The following is a 21100-nucleotide window of genomic DNA, read 5'->3' as shown; positions in this document are numbered from 1 at the left end:
TTCACATCTCAAGGGATCTGATAACCATAGAGGAGATTACTGTACATGTTTCAAGATATACTAATAGGTTTTTAAGGTGATAAGATAAGATAAGATAATGCTTATTGCCATTTTTTTTTACTGTAGGCACAACAGCACACATCAAAAATGAAACTAATGTTTTTTTCTTCTTCTGTGTCTGGAAAGTCTCAGGTGTTGGATACTACCGTTCTTTTGAGGAGTTGTGTTCAAAGTGCTGTCGGCATGCTAAGAGACCAAAATGAGGAAGCTGGTCGTAGCGCTAAGAGAATTGAAATTCTTCTTAGCCTCCTATCTGAGGAAGGTATATAATACAAATGTGTCTAGAAGGAGCATGGTCTTTTGTTAAAGTGAAAGATATTTTAATGCAAGTTCCTCATGCTATAGTATATGAATGCTCAGGATACTGAATGTACAATAAGGGATAAAATAAAGGATCAGTTTCTGTTTTATAATTCTTAGAATGTATTTGCTCTGTTTGTGACTGTGTTTGACTAGACCCACATAGAAAATCAAAAGATGAGAGCTTGCCTTCCTCCTACAGTTATTTGGAAGTGTCAAGTAAGTGTGTGTGTGTGTTTGTGTATGTGTTGATGAAGCAGATTGTTGTTAGCCTGAATCAATCCACTATAGGATGATGCTTCTTCATTAAAAATTATGGACCATAATCTACACCCTTGTTGAATGTGAATTGGTAGATCAATCATTTTATTTCCCAGTCTAGGGTGAGAGAAAGTGAATGTATAGGAATCCTATAGAATAGACGAATCCTGCGAAAGCAGAAGGGTTTCAGTCTTATTCACAGCTGCATAATGACTCTTCTTCCCCATGCCTGGTATTCATTTACAGCATACCTTTATTTATAGCCTACCTTTATAGCATACCATTAATAGTGGTGAAATAAGTGGCATCACTAAGTAGTTAAAGAATAGAAAACAGAAAAGGAATAAACCGATACTTCTCACAGTGGGTGTGTAGACCGCAAACAATTCTTAAATAATCTTAAATTATTGAGGGAAATGCCCAAGTTTGTAAGTCATGTAGCTCTTCTTATGGAAGCAAATCTATGATTTTATGTAGGGTCATCAAGCAAAAGACCAGGAAACATTAATTTAGATCCAAAATCTGAATTACCCATCAGTCATTTGTTTTATGTTCTTTGAAATATATTCCTAAAAGGTGGCTGTAAAAATTTTATAAAAATAAAAATTAGGCTGTCCTGTTGTTGTCTTTTCAGGCACCTTCCTGAAGATTACAAAGTGCCGTCTTACTTGCCTTTTGAAGAAACAGGAAGAGAATTCTTTCCATGTGAAGGAGTGGGTGCTCCGGGAGGCCTCCAACCTTACTGCCCTCCAGGAAGGAGGAACGTTCAGGTATAATGTATAGATCAGGTATTTGCTATGGGTGTTACGTTTACCTTATATGCAGCTCTATCGTTCATCTCTATTGAATTTTTTTCCTGTGTCATATTGCTCCTCTATGATTCATCTCTATTGTTCCTGTGATGCATTTCCTATCCTATTGTTGTATTCCCTCTCTCTGTCACAACATAGCTTCTGCTCAGTGAGGCCTTGTATTGTATTTACTGACTCCACATGAAACATGGTGCCAGAAGCATCTGAATCTGCACTGTGTCCACATATTTGATGCATGCCAGTCTAGCACTTGCAGCCCTGACCTGGAAGCTGAGCATTTGAAGCAAGAAAGCCAGCATCATGGCAGCTGCTAACAGCATACCCCTGCCTGAGGCAATGAGGGTGAGTGGAGATTGCAGCAGTAACTGGGCCAGAGCAGAGTTTGAGGATTACTTCCTAGCCACAAGCTTAACTGACAAACTAGCAGCAGTGCAGGCGGCCATGCTGAGAAGACTTATGAGCAGCGAATGCCTCCATGATTACAAGCATAATTTAACCCTTACAGAGGAGCAAAAGAGTGATACTAAAGCCATCCTAGATGCCTTAGAAGTCTTTTTCGGATCCTCTAAAAATGTCATATGTGAGAGATATATATTTGGCCGCTGTAAGCAAGGAGAAGGTGACCAATAGACAGTTTTGTCACACAGCTAAGAGAAAAAGCTGCAAGCTGTGATGGCGCTCTGAGAGACGAACTTATTCGTGATAAAATAGTTCTGGGTATCACTAGTGAAAGCACACATTGCCGCCTTTTAAGAGAATGTGATTTAAGCTTACAAGCTGCAATTGAGATATGTCGTACGGCAGAGCTTAAAGATAAACATCTGAGAGCCTTGGAGCAGGATAAATAGATTGGCAGTGTCAATGCAGCCTCCCAACAACAGCTAAGCATGAAGAACCACGAGCACAAGCATCAACACAAAATTCATCTACTACACAACTTGACTGGGAGCAACCCAGTATCATGCAAGTACTGTGACAGCGTGCATGTACAACAGAAAGAGCAGTATCCTGCATATGGGAAAACCTGCAGAGCATGTGGGAGGCCAAATCATTTTGCACAAGTGTGTCTCAGGTAAAATGGAAGCGAGGAAGCTGCACCCAACTGAGCAAATGTCAGATCCTTATGGTGCACAATGTGGTTTACACAAAAGAATGCATTGTTGCTTTAAAGGGAAAAAATTGTTCGTAAATTTCAGATTCAACAATATAATTCAGCCCTGCCAGCTGGACTCGGGTGCAACATATGACGTTAAAGGACAAAATGAAACTGGCACCTGAGATACCTCTTCAGCCTAGTAGCACCAAACTGAAGTTATATTCAGGAGAAGTAATGGAATTATTGGGACTTTTCCAAACAGAATTCAGCATACGTGTGGGTATCCACAAAGTTGAATATGAGATTGTGGAAGCCGATCAGAAACCACTATTGTCTGGATCAACATGTGAGCATCTGGGTTTGATGCAGTTCACCATGCCGGCTGAGTTACATAATGTCGAAATTCACCCCTCAAAATCCTTGGCGAGGCCACGGAGAAAACAGCAAATCTTCCAAGTCTACAATAAGGTTTTTGAGGGCCCCATAGTATCTGTTCCAGGAGAGGTACACTTTGAACTTGATCCTGCCATTTCACCAGTACAGTGTGATATGCCAATAGCCATTAAGCTGCTGGTCAAAATGCAACTGGACAAGTATGAAGCTGAAGTATGAAGCAAATATTACTTCAGTATCTGAGCCCTTTGTGATATAAGATGTCCTAGAAAGGTTACAGCTTGAGAGACAAGTATTCAAGGCAAGATATGACAAATTAGCCAGAGATTTGCCAGAATTGCATATTGGGGAACGAGTCTGTAAGAAAATGCTGCCTGGAGATCGAACAAGTCGCTGGAAAATGGGTATCTGTTTACAATGGGTGGCACCAAGCTCCTATCTAGTGGACACTGATGGAACTCTACCATCGCAATTGTATGGATCTGTGTGTGGCTGAGCAGCCTGACTTGCAGCCTGACTTCATATCCAGTGGACAGACATGAGTCACCTGGGCCACACTGACCCACTGGCAATAGAGAATGCACAGTACTGATGCCACAGACCAGTGCTAATAACAGTCCTGAGCGAGCCGGTATACCTGACAGCAGTCAAATGTGGAACGTCCCAATAAGTGGTGAGAAGAGCCCAACAACCTTAGCCAGGTTGGAGAAACTGTTAGTACAAAGATGGCCAGACGTTCACAACCACCCAACAGACTCAACCTATAGAAAGTGTTCTTACTGGTTCTCATCCAAAATTTCATAATGTTGTTTGGTTAACATGAAAAGGGAAAGATGTTATGGGTGTTATGTTTACCTTATATGCAGCTCTATCATTCATCTCTATTGTATTTGTTTCCTGTGTGATATTGCTACTCTGATTCATCTCGTTGTTCCTGTGATTCCTGTTGTTATATTCCCTCTCTCTGTAACAGCATGGCTTCTGCACAGTGATGCCTTGCATTGTAGTTACTGACTCCACATGAAACAGCAACCCTACTGCCTTCCAGGAAGGAGGAATGTTTAGGTATAATGTATAGATTAGGTATTACATTCAAGTACTAATCAAAGTACTCTCTGGAGCCACCTGGTGTTTTTTCTAACTGGTTGCTCAGGTTGAAAAATTGCCTTGAATATGCATCTGGGGTTTTAAAATTTTCTCTTAAGATATCTTTAATACACTAGGAAGTTAAACAAATCAGCTGAGACAAAAAAAAGACATTTGGTTTCGTTAGAATGTGCTTTTCCTCTCTTGATTTATATAGACGCACGCTGTGGAAACGGATCCAGAGTATGGTGACCCCATTTCTGGCCTACATGATATCTATTTTGGACAGAGATTATAATCTGGATTTGCTGGTCGAACCAACAACAAAAAATTGTGTGAAAGCCTTGTGGTTATTCATCTTCAATGAACTAAAACTTCTAGACATCCCTTATGTCATGGGTCAGAGCAGGTAAGCTATGGGAAGAAGATGGGGACAAGGTTAAGAAACAGATTTGTTGATCACAGAGAGAAGTAAATGGAATTTGAAGTAAATATGAAGGAATAATGTGGTATATACCTATATCAGTAATGTGTAATTCTGGTTTAGCTTTTCATTTTTCAGTGAGCATGGCTTATTAAATTGGCTCAGTGGTTAGCACCTCTGTTGGACATAGCTAAAAGGCAGGAAAAACATCTCTCCAATTGCCAACATTTTGATAAAAGAGCGAGGTAGAGTAAACAGAATGTTTCAGTAGAACAAATTGAAACAGATTTATTTTATGTGATGGTATTTCTGTTATTCCATATATAAAAAATGGTGTGTATTAAATACATACACCATATAATCATCAATCCATTCAGTGTCTGTCTGATCACATTTTAATTTGTACTTAAATTAAAATATATCTCATTATACCTTGCTTGATTATTTTTTACATTAATGCATTCAAAATATATTGAAATAGCATCTGTTCATTTTAAGCTTACTTTATCTTCTTTAGCTCTCAAACAAAACCAATTCAGGTGCAGAATTACATGGAAGTGTCTACAGGGGCTGGCAATAAGATGCCTTTCAGCTGGAAGATAAAGGATTATTTGGAAGATCTTCGGATTCAGGCACAACATATTACTAATAATGAAGGTGAGAATGCCAAGGGGAAGTTAAAAAGAGGTCCCTTTGTTTGAAAAACGTGGGAAAATTTGGCTCAAATTAGCACCTATAATTTGTAAACCGATCAATAGGCAGAATAAAAATTTGATAAAGTAAAAAACAAAATCAAGAAAATTACAAAATCAAGAAAATTGTATTTTTTATACTAAATTTATTTTATGCTTTAAAGAGGACTGGTTGACTTTATTTCTGGAGGAGATGCAAAACAATTTAAATCCCATTTTGTTTTCCAGCACATGCAGAGAAATTTCTAGACATCTTTCAGCAGACACCACTGGGGCAACACATTGCTTGCTACACAGAGGAAGAGAAGGCCATCTTTTTTCATTGTTATGTCAGAGACTTTATTCTCCTGACAATGGGTGTGACTTCAGAGAGGGAACTAAATGTGCGTATTTCAATCCTAGATGGCTAGATATTGGAGTCAAAAGCTTGCTTCATGATGCCCAACAGCTGCGTGCTGTAATAGGTGCTAGTTACTGAGTAGACTTGGCATTTAATTACCACGCAGATAAATGTGTCCCATGTATTGGAAAGACTATTGAAATCCTTATGATTCATCAGGTGATTGTGAGGAGAATCACCTTCAAATATGCTGCTGTATATTTTCAGATGTTGCAAGTGGCCCTCTTGTCATGCGTGGAAGAAATGAAGGCCGCCTCTTCTGGTGCTGGAACAAGAGTGCCCTCCCTTCCTTGGGTCCACCTTGGTTATCATCAGTTTAGGAGTCGTCTGCAGAACTTTTCCCGGATTCTTTCTGTGTACCCTGAAGTGCTTCATACCCTTGAACAAACAGAAAAGAACAGAAGCTCCACATTGCACAGCCAAATGGTGGGTGGGCTGTAACATTTAATCTTAATAGGAAAACATGACACCTGGTGTGGGGTGGGAGAAGTGGTATTCTCTCTGTGTTCTTAATCAGGAGAAATGAATCTGTCTGCAAAAAAAGAAGCTCCAGGCAGGTCTTCAAAAATGCTTTTATGGGCTATACTCCTAATGATTGTATTTACTTTGTAATGGGAATGAATACACGGGAGAATCTCCTAAGCGGGGTCAAATTAGAGAATTGCTTTTATTGGTGTTCATATATAATAATTACATTCCCATAAATAAAATTGAAATTTAAATAAGATATAGGTAACTGATCTCAATATATTGTGATAAAATTACAACAAAAGCTTTTCATTAAACAAAGCAGGCTGAAAACAAGAAGTGTAAAGTTGAAATGAAAAGAAAAATGGGGATTTTAAGTCAGTAGAAATGTAAGTCAAAATCAAAAAGAGAAAGAGAAATCAAGAGGATGTAAAACGGGCCAATAAACTGATTGATGGGATAGATGGGAAGAAAGCCACCTAAAATCACTAATGGTATTACAGAAGGGAACTACAGGTAGTCCTCATTTAGTGACTGATATTGGGACTGTCGGTTTAGTTATTAAGCAAAGTGCTAATAAAACTCATTAAATCGTGACTGATTATGATCTTAACTCCAGCTTTCCTTTGCTTTACAGACCTGCAAAGATTGTGAATGGCAAGGATTGATCATAAAATTACTTTTTTGTAACTGTCATAACTGAACGGTTGCTAAACAAGACAGTTACTAAATGAGAACTCCTTGTATTTATTTAGGGAACTATTTATGTATTTGATTTTTATACCACCATACTTGTCAGATTATTTAGCAAAGTATTTAGCAAAGTACAAAACCATAAACACAATGAGGCAGTGAGAGCATCAAAATCCATGTTGGTCTACTTTACCAAAGGATGCTTAGATTCGATCCTCTTAATGTAATTCTCGGTCCTAACGGTAGGACAAAGTGTGTGTTCTTACACGTATGTGGTAAGAGGCTTCTTTATGCCTGTTTGCCATAGGTGCTAGATGTGTTTGCTGCGCTGGCCTGTACTGAAATGTTATCCTCGGCAGTCCTGACATGGAAAACCCGTGCATGGCTCCAGCAGGTGAAGGACCTTCAAATGCCCATTGAACTTGTATGTGCAGCAAACTGCAGCCAAGGCAGTGGAAGCCAATGCAGCCAAATGCTCCAAGAGGTCAAGTAAGTAAAATTTCAGGGTGGTAGAAAATGTTGTTTTGGGTCTACTTTTAGTGGTGGTAAGATCATTTCACGGTTGGTTTTTTCTATGGTTGATAAGTTGCTGACTTTTTTCCGGCCAACTTTATAAGTTGACTTCCTATGATAATAGCATGCTTTCTAAACATCTTTAGTTCCTGTTGTCTCAATCCTAACATAGGTTGGATCTGAACCTGTAAGGTGGCAAGCATGGAATGTTTTTTTGACGCTAGATTGGTTGAAGAGGACTAATGTGTACTTCAGGCTCTTTTGGCAAGAGCAGATGCATTTGTTCCTCTGCCCTGCTGCACTTGATCACATCTTAAGCCCAGTTTTCAAGATGGCCTGGGTCAATTGTTAATTCCCAAAATAACCCTTTGTTTCTACTTGCAGTCGGGGTTGCAAGTGAATTGGTAGATTTATTTGCTTCCATAAAAGGCAGTACTGATCTCTTTATTATATAGTTAGAGTCCATTTGTTTTTCAGTTTAGCTTTTTGATAGTATGCTTTTTTTCTTTTTAATAAATTAGGCTTTTTTTCCCAATAGGAGCCAGTGGAATAGGGTTTTCTCAGTGTCCCTCTTTGTGGAGCACGTGCTGCTTGGAGCAGAAACTCTGATTCCAGAACTGAAGGAGCTGGTGAAGAAGTATATCATGAAACTTAACAACGTAAGAATGATAGCTTCACCCGATTGGAAATATTACTTTAAGCATTCATTTATTTAGTTGGTTGTCAACAATATAAGCACCCCTTATTAATTAAAAAAATCATTTTTTCTAACCAGTCATGCATTTGTGACCAAATTTCCTATGCCTGGCAACCAAAGCTGTGAAACTGATCTGGTCAGATTCAGGCAGCAGAGTCATCTGACAGAAGGGTTCCAATCAATTTAATTAAGACCCGGGCTTGTTAATTTGTGATTAGCACTTTCTGGCGAAGGCTTTGGAGAGAAACAACTTCTGCTCTGTGTGGAGGGAAAAGAAAAGGCAAATGAGTAAAATAACGGATCAGCCACAAGAGAACTAGACGGCAGCAACCAGTGATCTTTACGGTGTCTTTTCCATTTCTCTCTGTCTTATGTTCTCTTAGTGATCGTTTTGTTTCCAATTTAAGGGCTGAACTGTGGTTGCTAAATGAGGAAAGAGTGTACAGTCTTCTCTATTTAAACATTTAGGTTAATTACTATATGCCAACCTCAGAAGCTCTACTTTGTTCAATTCTAGGGAATAGAAGTGCCCCCCCTTTTTTTGGTAAGCTGTTGCTTCCTCTTCCTCCTCCTTGCAATCTTCACTTGCTGAGTTTTGCTTCCATAAAGTTATATGTATTTCCAGATGGAATGACTTCATTGTGTATTTCATTTCACTCTGTTATATAGTAGTTACCGTATTTTCCAGCGTATAAGACGACTTTTTAAGCCATGAAAATCACCTCAAAAGTTGGGGGGTCGTCTTATACGCCGAGTCGTCTTATACGCCGGAAAAATACCTCTCGGATCTTTTCTCTTTTCTGCTGGGCGGCGGGATCGCTGGGTGAATGGAGGTAGGCATGGCAACCTGTGGTAAAGCGGCTGACGGCGAACGGGTTATGGAGGGCAAACTCTCGTCAGCTTCTGGGGCGGCTACTGCAGCTGCCGCCGTTGCTCTCTCTAGGACTGGCCATGCTAGCGCCTCCAATGCTGGCTGTCAGGTCAGCATTGGAGGAGCGGGACTAGCCCGCGCCCGTCGTCTCGGGCAGCCGCTGCCGGGGGTGACTTCGTCGTCCTTCCCCAGCAACAGGAAGTTTTCTTGAGTCCCTTGCCACCGCCACGGCCGCCGCCTTTTCGCAGAAACCTGACTCCCGCTCGGCTGGAGCCCTGGGCTGAATGGAGGCAGGCGATGGCGACCCGTGGTTAAGCGGCCGACGGCGAACGGGTGATGGAAGGCAAACTCTCGTCAGCTCCTGGGGTGGCTACTGCAGCCGCCGCCGTTTCTCTCTCTAGGACTGGCCATGCTGGCGCCTCCAATGCTTGGCTGTCAGGTCCCCGACGAGAGGACAGGCAGGCGGTCCCCAGAGGCGCCCCGCTCAACCGTAGGAAGGGAGAGCCTTTGTTCCCGCCGAGGCACTGCCTGACTCGCGCCGACCAGAAGAATTGCTTGCCCGGTCACGGAGTGCGGAACTGAGAGCAGCAGCACAGCAGGCGAGAGAGCTCAGAGAAAAGAAGGCGAGGCGCCCCTTTGGCGGGAAAGGAGCAAAGCTGGGCCAATCACAGAGCAGGCGGAGCAGGGAAACAGGGAGGGAAACAGGGAGCAGGGAGGAAAGGGAGCTTCATTTAAAAGGCGAGGCAGGTGTGATGTGGGCGTGGAGACGTTCCGTTAGAAATACCATAACGGAGGAGGCTCCGGACGCTTTCCCGGATCGGAACGTGCGAACTGAGGGTGCCACTACAGTCCTCATGTTTTCCAGGGTTGCCCGTCATGCCAGACATTCCCTATAGCCCGATTCTTTAGCTCCCCACGTTCCTTAATTCGAGCGAATTTTGTCGGTGCTCCGTGGAAAAACAATATGCAAATGCCGTTTATTTAACCGTGCAAAATTCAGGGGAAACCTTGGTATTTGGGAACGAAAAGGCTTAAGACTTTTCATTTCTGTTTTATGCATGGGCTGGGTGGGTCACGAAGTTCACCTCTTATTTTAGCAACATCTTGGCACTTATAAAAAAAAGGCTACTAAAAGAGTTGTTAATATGCAGATTGTGTGCCAGGAAGTGAAATATTGAGTTATTTCTTTCGCTTCTGTGTACCGTAAATATGCATAGAATCTGCATCTCCTCCTACTGGGGTGAATTCTCAATGAAGCACATTAGAGCTACCGGTACTTTATAAAACTGGGATTCTTTACCTTTGCTATAAGGCAGGGTTCCTCAAAGTCTTCAGCTTATTGACTCCCAAACACTCCTGTGACACATTGCATACTACCGCTCAGATCGTCTTGAAGACAGGGAGGGCTGGGCAGGCAGGGAGGGAGAGCTGACCCACCCAATCCAAGCAGATTTTGTATGCAGGAAGTACATTGCTTGTTGTGATTGGCTGGTTGTTTTATACTGGGAATGGTGATTCTGAGGGAAGGTAGTCTGTCTGGTGAGCAGATACATGTGGTGGTGAATACAGTACAGCACAGCACCAGTATCTGTACTTGTTCATACAACTGGCTAACAGTCAAGGCCCCATCATGGCTCCACCAGTAGGAAGAAAGAAATATGAAGCCAATTTCAAACTTAAAGTTGTAAAGTTTGCCACAGAACATAATAACTGTGCTGCTGCAAGACAATATGGAATAACAGAAAAGATGGTTTGGGACTGGAAAGCAAATGAAAAAGCATTAAAGAGTATGCCAAGGGGTAAGTGTGCATTAAGAAGAGGCACTCCACATTGGCCAGAACTTGAAAAACATGTAATAGACATGGTGAATGAGCATCGCCAAATGCGGGGTCTTCCCTGGTGCAGGAGACCTCATTGCAAGCTTTGCTTCCTCCTGCATCTCCCCCGGTATTAACGCTTAAGGATTTACAAGATGCTCTTGGAAAGCATGCACAATTGATGTCTGATATGATGGATGAAAAGTTGAAAAAGCTGGAGGAGAAAATGGAGAAATTGGAGAAGAAGATGGAAGAGAAGTTGAGAGCAATGAGGGTGGACATCTTGTCTATGGTTGAATCCGTAGCTGAATGTGTGCAACAGCTGGATGTAAAAGTGGAGGATCTCAGTCAAAAGAACTCTATATTAGAAGCAAAGGTATTAGAAAATGAAAATATAAGGGATAAAATGGACGGAGAATTGAGCCTTGTTCAGTATCATCAGATGCAGTATGCTATTAGAATCAGGGGTTTAAAGGAGAATGGTAAAGAAGATTTAAAGCAGCTGATTTCTGAGGCTCTGGAAGGGGTACTGGGCCAGCCAGCATCTGAAATTGAGGGAAATATGGACAAAGTTTTTCGTGTAAATTCATGGATTGCAAGACAGAGGAAGTTACCCAGAGATGTGGTGGTCTATTTTACAAAGAGAGTAATTAGAGATGAAGTTATTCAAGCTGCTTATGATACTAAATTGGTAGTGGCTGAGCAAGAAGTTTTGGTTTTAAAAGAGATCCCTCCGAAGATCCTAAGGAGAAGGAAAGATTTTGCATTTCTAGTACAGGAACTTAAGAAACGTGATATTAAGTTTAGATGGGAGATTCCAGTTGGATTGGTGGCGACGCATGAAGGTAAAAGTCATTGTTTGGTTACTGTGGCTCAGGCACGTGATTTTTATAGTAATGCGTTAAAAGCAACCCCCTTATTTTTTTTGGAAGCTGCAAAAGGATACGGTGTGGGAAAGTTTCAAGATGTTGCAGATAGACAGACAGAGGACAATGGTGTTGGAGGGGATCAAGTCACAGTCTCATCGGTTGCTGCAGGAGGCCAGAAGATGACGCGTGCCGCCCTAAGAAGAGTGAGACGAGAGCAAGAGCAAGACCAGCAGAAAGTTATGGAATCTCCAAAGCGTGCTTACAGTGAAGATCTGGGAGGGGAGCGGTCTAAAGAAGTTTTGGGGGTCATGACAGATGTGCTCCAAAAGTTTTGGGGTGTTAAGATTGCTGATTAAATTTTTAAATTAGAATGTCAATGGAGTAAAATTATTATAGAGGAGAAAGAAAGTTTTTTTAATATTTTACACAATTTAAGATTGATGTTATTCGCTTGCTAGAAAAGTATATTAGGGTTATGGACTTAAAGTATGTGTTGAACTAAGAATGGGTACGCAAGCTCCTAATTAACAACAAGTTGTCTTAGAGACTGCCTAAACCTTCTTTTTATATTCTTTTTATTTGAACTCAAGGATGATTTGGAATGGCGAGACATTTGGCGTGATACATGCAAGAACTATTTTTGATCATAGTTTAGTTTGGTTGGAGATTATTAAGGTTAACAGAGATAGGCGCTTTTGGCGCGTAACTGAGAATTTGTTTGGAAATTAGAGAAAGGTGGGAGAATGCAAATAGCAGGTGAAAGTTTTTTTTTCTTTTTTTTGAAATTAATATGAATAAGGACTGGGATTAAGAAAATTTATTTTGAGTAAAGTTCTTTTTCTGTTTTCCTCTTTTTCTTTTTTACTTTATTTGTAATATTAATATTGTTTGTATTCATTTTATATGAGCTAGAGGGAGATAGAATTTATAGTTTATTGTTGATAACATAGGGGTGTTTACGTTTGTTTTTCGATTTTATACCCTGTATTTAGCTCTGGGAAGTCGGGGGGGGGAGGAGGGAATGGGGGAGAGGGATAGGGAGGGTTGGATAGGGGTGGGGGAGGGGGGGATTAAAGTCAAAATGTATTGTAAAACTTTTTAAATAAAAAAAAAAGAAAAAGGCTGGATGGATGAAGAAGGGGTAAAGCTATAGCTTGATAATGTATGGAGCAGGCGACCAGGTGGACTTATTCAAAAACGTAGTCTACTGGTGTGGGATATGTTCAGGGCTCATTTAACTCCCAGCACCAAGCAAAGGCTGGCAAGAATGAACACAGATGCGGCAGTTATTCCTGCAGGATTGACATCATTGGTACAGCCACTGGATGTGTGCCTAAATAAGCCATTTAAAGACCGCATTCGAGAACAGTGGAATGAGTGGATGGTTAGCGGCGAAAAGTCATTCACAAAAGGAGGAAACATGCGTGCTCCACAGTTGGATGTTTTGTGCAAGTTTGTCATAAAAGCGTGGAATGATATTGATGCAGAAACAGTAAGCAAGTCTTTCAAGAAGTGTGGCATATCAAATTCATTAGATGGTATGGAGGACGACTACTTGTGGCAAGATGAAGAGGAAGCCGAAGCTGAGACCACACCATCTGATACGGAATTAGATCCATACGATGACTGCCTTACAAGTGTATCACAAGATGTCATTGATGTACTAATGAAATCAGATGATGAACAGGAGGATTTTGAAGGCTTTTAAAGGGAAACTGTCACGCCAGCAAATCCTGTAAAAATAGCTTGGAGTTACGATGGGCGTTGCTGACTCGCCAGGGACTTGCCCGGCACTTGCTCTCTCTCTATTGTTTGTTATCTTCCTCCTATCATCATCAGTTCCAGTTTGGTTGACAGCTTAGAAAACAAACAGCATGGCAGCTCCCATGGGTTTATTGTCTTATCCTTCCTTTCAGCTTTAGAGTGAATTAGGAAAAGTTTAATCCACTTGTACTGTTTTATGTTTACATGTTTACATGTAAGTGACAGTTTTCCTACTAAGCACCTGCATGTCATAAGCATTTGATAAAATTACCATATTAAAATCAAATCTGATGTTTTTTAATTTTTATTTGGTGTGCGTTGGAAGAGGGGTAGTCTTATATGGTGAGTATAGCCCAAACCCTATAATTTAACAGGAAAAGTAGGGGGTTGTCTTATATGCCGGGTCGTCTTATACACCGGAAAATACGGTATTTCTTACTTGTACTTGAAGAGTTAAATATATTCTGATCAGGGGATCCATGGTCTATACTAAGGAATGTGCCATTTGTTTTGGAGGAAAAAATAATTGGAGTTTTGGGATCAGTTCATTCAGTGGAATTTTGAGAGCTACATTATGGGCATACATTATGTTATGACTTTGGCCCATCATAAAATACCCATTTATTAGGTGGCAAACTGATGAGGCTGTTCCTCACCACACCTGCTTAAATTCCCAGGATATTCTCTGCCACCTCTCCTTCTCCAAACAAGAATTGGATTGTTACCGTCCAATATCTTGTTTTCTCAGAATACCTTTGAAGTCTCCTTGGGTCACAAAAAACATCCTTAGAAATAAAAACTAGTATTGAAGCTGATGCTTTACAGCGTGCGTTAGCTTTCCATTAACTTAAAATTAAAACAATATTTTATTATTTGTATTAAGAATATTTACATAAGCAAAAGAGAAATGTAAAGTAAAAAAGAAAGGGAAAAGAAAAAGTAGAAAGAGCTAAACAGAAAGAAAATGTAAAGAAATAATCAGAAAAAAAGTGACTTCCGGTCTTTTTTCCAACATTATTCCTCCTCCCTCTTTGATATCCCTTCGGTCCTCTTTTAATCTTTTTTCAGTCATCATACCCATAAATCACTACTTTGCTCTTTTCTATTTTCAGCAAAAAGTCCACAAAAGTTTTCCACTCTTTTATAAAAATAATTGTTTTAACTAAATGGGTCAGTTTCTGACAATTCTGCCATCTTCTCAATCTATTCCAATCTATTGTGGGTATTTTGGTGTTCCTCCATTATAGGTGATATAGTAATCTTGCTGCAGTTTCCATATATATGGGTCTTTTTTAATTATCTCATCAGTAAATCCCAGTAAAAAGAGATCTGGGTTTTTTTAGTATTAATCTTTAAAATTCTTTCCATTATTGCATGTATTTGTATCCAAAATTTTCTAGCTTTTTCACAAGTTCAGAAGGCATAGTAAAATTTCCCTTCATGTTTTTCACATCCCCATTATTGATTTGAAGTGCCTTCGTACTCCTTTGATAATTTCTCTGGTGTCATATACCAATGATACATCATTTTATAAAAATTCTCTCTTAATTTTTAACACAATATCAGTTTCATCTTACTCATCACATTCTCTCCCATTTGTCCATATATATAAAAATAAAACAATTATCTATATCCCTCTGTAGTCAATTGTTGTCTTGACTTTTATCTTGAATTCTCCATGTTCTATATTAATAGATCTTGATATTTAACCATTTTTCTTTGCCTCTTGTTTCGTTTCTTTAAAATGTTTCCTGTGCTGAGACCAATAAAGATATTTTCAGGCACAACCTGGTCTAGTATTTGTTCCGTATTTTCACATAATGATTTTTAAAATCTACATTTACTTTAACTTAAAGTAGATTGGTAAGGACAGCTGAGAAGATTATAGGAAGCTCATTTCCCATTATGCAGAACACTGCTTAAAAGCGCTATGTGCTTAAAGCTTGAAATATTGTTTAGAGACCTACACACCCACTTCATGGGGTCTCTTTCTGTTGCTCCCCTCTGGGAGGAGGTTTTGAAGTATTTATAGCAGAACTACCAGATTCTGTAACAGCTCTGTTCCCTACGCCATCTGTCTGGTAAACTCTCAAGATTCGTTTTTCTCGCCATACATGTATACTGTACATCCAAACTAGACTTTGTTGTTTCTCTAGGTCATACAGTATATGTGTTTGTATGTGGCTATGTGCTTATTTTTTTTGTCATGTTTATGTAGTGTATATTGGAGGTGGTTACCCTTTGAAAGCTGTATGCAGTGAAATCTCATTTTAATGTATGCTGATTAGTGTATGTTTAAAGTGACAATAAAGTTATTCTGTTCAATTCTATTCTAATTATTTTGAAATAATGTACAATTTATAAGTCATTTTAATAGGCAGGTATTTTGCTTTTTTCTCAATTTGAAAACCAGTTTTTGTAATCAGTTCTTTTTGATCTTCCATCCTCATGGTTTTTTTCCTCCTTACTAATTTAAAATTAAAACAGTGTTTTTAAAAGGTTTGATATTTAAGCATTTTAAATATTTTTAAATGGTAAGTGAGAAAACATGTTGGTCCTATACTTTCACTTTTGGAAATTGTAACGATGGCATTTCTCTCCCCACTTTCATCTCCCAGTGTTTTCAGTGGGATTCTGACATCAAAACTATGAGAACATTCAGTGCAGTGATGAGAATGCTATGTGAGTGCAAGGAAAATGCCAATCAATCATTTTGCAGGTAATGCTTTAGGAATGGAATGATCCGTATTGTAAGGAAGGCTTCAAAAATATCACAAATGTTTTCATTTCTGTTGAACCTCAACCTGGTATTTAACAAAAAGATCAAGACCTATAGTAACTCAACCTGGCTCCCAAAACTCTCTTTGTAGATAGAAGCAGCAGAGGTAGGAGCCCTTATGAATGAATGACCCCTTTCTGCCTTTATAAATTTGTGTTTTCATCTTCTAATCTATCTCTTCCTTCCCCATGAGAGTGGGGGAAAAAAGCAATGGAAGAAATGCTTATACAAGGTCACAGACATAGGTTCAGAATATGCACCAACATCAAACCTTTTCCTGGATGCTTATTATCTCACTGTCACATAATACAGAAATCTGAATAAAATAAAAGAGGAACTGATTTTTCCCCTAAACTAATTTAAACAACCAAACTATAATACAGTGGACTGGCATAAATGGCAGCATTTACAAGTTGTTAATAGGTGAATAGTAGAGAAAAGAAGGTACATTTTGAAATAAAATTCTTGCCTAGAAAGTAAATCTTAAGTCAATTGGTATCAATAAAGATTATAGGGAATCACTAACAAAAGAGACAGAACTGCAGATTATTTTAATCTTCGATATACTGAGTAAAACTATGCCTGCTGATTCTCAGGGCTAGATTTCAGGATTCAGGAGAAATATCTTTTCTGAATGTGGACACATGCTTCTTAAAATTAGGTTTGTAATTTGTAGTTCCTATTCTTAAACAGCCATGAAACGTAAGTGATAAGGAGGACTCTTTTTAGCTTTGCCTATAAATCAGTTGCATCATTACATGGAGGGAAAAGATCAATTTATGGTGACTCATATGTTGGTAACTTCAAAATCAAATTATTAGTGTGTTTTGTCTGTGGCTTTTCTTAAAGATGGTCCAGAAATTGTAACCAAACCACAATGTAGCAAAACCTCCCAAAGGTCTGGCATAACTTCCCAGTTGAAATATTTTTTTCTAGTTGTTGGTGGCTTTGTGGTACCAATACAAGCTGATCACAATGAACTTGGTTTATGACAAGTTTAGTTGAGGATTGCTTACTCTGACGGAGTACGCCTCATGCTTTTAGGTCACCAGTGAATCTTTGCACATATTCATTAGATAGCTGTGATTAACTCTACTTTTCCTATGAGAGAAGTTGTATGGGGGAAGGTACTGACCCTGAGGTTAAAGCAAACCCCTCCTTTTGATACTAGGGCTTAAAACAAAGTTATTTGCCCAGGCATTTTAATTGTAATTTTGCTGCTCTATTTCTGGAGGCAGCCCTGGACCATGTTAGGAATGGGCAACATACAAATACTCTAAATAAGTAAAAACAAATGTGAAGGGTAGAACAGGGCTTACCTATGCTACTACTTCATTGTGAACTCTGTAGTTAAGTATATATTGCCGCTTACATGTTTCTCTCTTGATTTCACAGGTTTGGTTTAAGCTCATGCCCAATATGTTTGGGCGATCCTAGAGATCCAGTAAACCTTCCTTGCGATCACGTATTTTGTTATGATTGTATCAAACAGTGGCTGGGGCCGGGACAGATGATCTGTCCACTTTGCTTGGTCAGTCTACCAGATGATTACAATCCCACAGTATCTGAGGAGCACAGGTGAACCTTGTCCTTCTTATCCATCAGATAAAATTTTTCTGAGGACATTCAGTTGCTGCATTGGCTCTGCATTTCTTGGTAGTTTACTAGATAAATAATAACTTACATTTTCTCCACAGCATTGCCATAAAGAAAAACACCCAGTTCCGTAAATTATGCAACAATTTTTTCATAGACCTGGTTTCCACAATGTGTTTCAAAGGCAATAATCCCCCAGAGAAATCTGTGATTGAAGAGCTGTTGAATCTGATGTTTGTGCACAAGTCAGTTTTGAAAGGTATGATCATAACATCTGTTGAGATTGTTCTAACCTAAAGGGAAGGATGGTACTGTTTCTCCAGACTGATTTGCATTATATCCTTAGGAACTAGAAACTTACATACCAAGTGTTTGTCCCCCTTTGATGATGTGGTGGATAAAACCCCTGTAATCCGTTCTGTGGTGTTAAAATTGCTTCTGAAATACAGGTAAGATTTTCAACTGGGATGCATAAATTGGGGCAGAACATTCTACTTCAGCATCTCTGTTGCATGAGAAATGCATCCTTATGACCCTGGGGATATCTTTTTTATTTCCTGAAAATTGTTAAAAATAATAAAAATCCCTACATTATTTGTGGATAAATGGAGGTTTCTCTTTTGATAGCTTCAGTGATGTGAAAGTCTATCTACAAGAGCATTTATCACAAGTTGAAGCAAATCACATCATAGACAAGGAAGATAAATTAGAGCTGTACATGCTGTTCATCAGTTGTTTTGAGGTAACTGTCTTTTTCAGATTTCTTCAAGAGGGAAATGTGGCCAGTGGGACAGTAGGTTCATGTGGAAGAGTATTATATTTGCATGAAAAATAATGTGTGCGCTACTCTCCTTAAAGGAAAAGGAGAAGGAAAGGAAAAAGATAATTGTTCCTAAAGAATCTGTAGTTATCTTATTTCTGCTATGTTTTTTTGTTCCTGTACGCTTTGATTTTCTCAAAAAAATGTACGTTGTGTTTAAGTCAAACTCAAAGACATAAGATGCTGCTGTTACAAATCTAGAGGAAATGATTGAAAATTTAAAAAGTAAAGTGAATCAGTGTCTTCTCATTTTCCAATTTAGTTTTACATTTACTAAGTTATCAATTCTGAAAGTAGGATTGTTAAAGCAGCTTTTCACAGACCACATTGTGCCAATTTTTATTAAAATCAGCTTAAATCATTTTGCAGATCATTGCAAGTGAACATAGTTTATTAATTTTATTAACTGGACATTTTGTCACCATGTTCCTGATTTTAATAAACCAAATGATGTATGTATGCACTGTATGTATGTATGCATCTTAGTTCTTAGTACCAATTCTCCCTGTAGCCCTTTTTTTTCCTGAAAGTTTGACTTTCACCTGGAATTCTCACTTAAGAATCTTTTAAGTTAAGGCCATTCCAGTGAACACGTGACAGAGCCAGTTTCCAGTTTTGCCTGCACACAAAGTTTCTCCCATAAACTTTGGTTAAAAGTGCAGAAATCTTGATTGCCCCTAAGTCAAAAGTGTAAAGCTTGAGGCATGCTTGAGCAGATTGGAGTTGGTAAATCTACTAGATCTAAAACCTACCCTTTCCCCTAAGGCACCCACCAAGCCAGGGGACAATGCTCAACCTTAAGCTGGATTACTATTTTCCCCTTCCTCTGCCTTAATATGAGGACAGAAGCTTTAACTAGTATAATATAATGTGGAAAATAATTGGAAAATATTCTTTTATTTTCAGGATTCATTGTGTGAGAAAATAGAAAATTTCCCCAAAGAAACCAAAATACGTTGCTTGGCAAAGGATGGGCATTTTCTGGAAAATTACATTCCTCAGTGGAACCGCCGCCATCCCGTCTCCCCCAAAATTACCATTGAGTATTTGCAAGGAATTGCCAACCTCCGCCTATGCATGGATAGAGCTGCAGAGGTGATCTTTGAAGTTCACGAAACTTCAGGCAAGTGGATTATGGTAGCCAGATGGAAATGCTAACTTGCCAGAGAACTCTCGTAAGCGAGTTCTTACTCAGTGGGGGGAAAAAATCTCTTTTTTTTGTAAATTCAAAACTTTGCAAGACAAATTCTCTTTGCAGGATAAGTTCTCCATCTTTTTAGAACTGCTGTGGTATGGTTGGGAATTAAATACCAACTTTTCTTCTTTCTGCAGACAATAGTGAAGATAAAGAAAAGCAAATCTACTTGGAAAAAGTGAGGCGGTTCTTCCATTGTATTCAGAATAACTGGCATAACATTTACCTTGTGCGAAAGCTTACTAGCCAGTATGGGTTGGAATTCACACAGAAGCTTTTGAGTAACCACCAGTATCACTGGGTATTCCCATCAGAAATAATTGAAAATCAACAGGTAATTCCAATATATTTCTGTCAACAACTTATAAATATTTAGCAATAGCTTCACAGTGTTTTATAGCCCTCTCTAAGTGGCTTACAGAGTCAGCATATTGCCCCCCAACAATCTGGCTCCTCATTTTATCAACCTCGGAAGGATGGAAGGCTGAATCAACTGTGAGCCGGTTAGAATCAAACTCCTGGCAGTGGAATGCAGAGTTAGCCTGTAATACTGCATTCAAACCATTGCGGCACCACACCTCTTCCAAAGACAGCTTTGCACAGATAAATGAATGGGTGTCAGAAGGAGTTTTTTTGAAAGGATCTTTGTTTGACTTACCTGGATTAGATTGTCTTGCTATGAGATATTAGTGTTAAAATAGAATGGCTGGAGAGACAGCTGTCTGAGATTAAACTGTCAAACAGTTCCGAATGGCCAATGGATTCACATGCCTGTTTACTTTATGGATGACATAAAGGTTTAACTTTTAGAAGCTTCCAATTGTCCAGCTTTCTAAAGAAGGTCTGAAAATCCCATTGACTATGGTAGGGACAAGTTAAATGAATGAGTGAATTAGTACATACGGTATGCCTTTAAGAGGTTTTTTTTTTTAATTTTGTGGTTTGTGGCCTCAGACACTCCAGCCTGGTCACATTGATCGATTCCTGGTTTGTGGCAAAGACTACAAAGCCATACGCAATGCTGTGGGGGAAGCACTGATAAAAGGCAAGACAGAAGTCATTGCAGCAGCCCTGAAGGTAACTCCTTTCTTTCTGAGCAGCTTAGCTCTTCTTGGTTGGCAGGAAGGGGCCCTTCTCTTATTTGGTAATAAGCACAAAGTACTAAAGGATTTCTCAGATGCTCCATTCATTTCTGTTTCTATTAGCTATGCTGGACAAAAAGAGAGAGAGATTTTTGTTGATACTGCTTTTAAAGAGCCAAGTGGCATTCTGGTATTTTTTTCTTTAGTTTTTCTAGACAGTGTTAGATACCCAGTTTGAAAATTTGGAAGGAAGTTTTACTGGAATTGTTTACAAATGAAAAATTATTCTTCCTTCAGAAATAGCTCATAGCCTGTTTGAGCCAGTGAACCCCTTTGGGATTTAATTCTCATGGCAGCCATAGAGAAATTTACTCAATTTACTTAATCTTCTCTGTCATTCAAGATTACCTTA

At 39.2% G+C, this 21100-nt stretch overlaps 1 protein-coding gene across 1 annotated transcript in view; it reads left to right on the top strand.

The window, feature by feature from the left end:
* The window catches only part of LOC308662850 (E3 ubiquitin-protein ligase RNF213-like), a gene marked incomplete at its 5' end in the record, with an annotated part of 161088 nt that overhangs the window by 105072 nt on the left and 34916 nt on the right, over positions 1–21100 (top strand). Inside the window, 16 exon segments of the mRNA XM_081318994.1 lie at positions 187–322; positions 1256–1391; positions 4226–4417; positions 4950–5089; positions 5353–5507; positions 5732–5950; positions 6993–7174; positions 7737–7857; positions 15835–15935; positions 17391–17573; positions 17693–17850; positions 17938–18040; positions 18219–18333; positions 19318–19534; positions 19744–19940; positions 20561–20683. Coding sequence (XP_081175120.1) covers positions 187–322; positions 1256–1391; positions 4226–4417; positions 4950–5089; positions 5353–5507; positions 5732–5950; positions 6993–7174; positions 7737–7857; positions 15835–15935; positions 17391–17573; positions 17693–17850; positions 17938–18040; positions 18219–18333; positions 19318–19534; positions 19744–19940; positions 20561–20683 — 2478 coding nt within the window.

Source organism: Vipera berus, assembly GCF_964194415.1.
Source record: "Vipera berus genome assembly, chromosome: 2".
Taxonomy (NCBI): domain Eukaryota; kingdom Metazoa; phylum Chordata; class Lepidosauria; order Squamata; family Viperidae; genus Vipera; species Vipera berus.
This window is presented reverse-complemented; position numbering and strand designations above follow the sequence as displayed.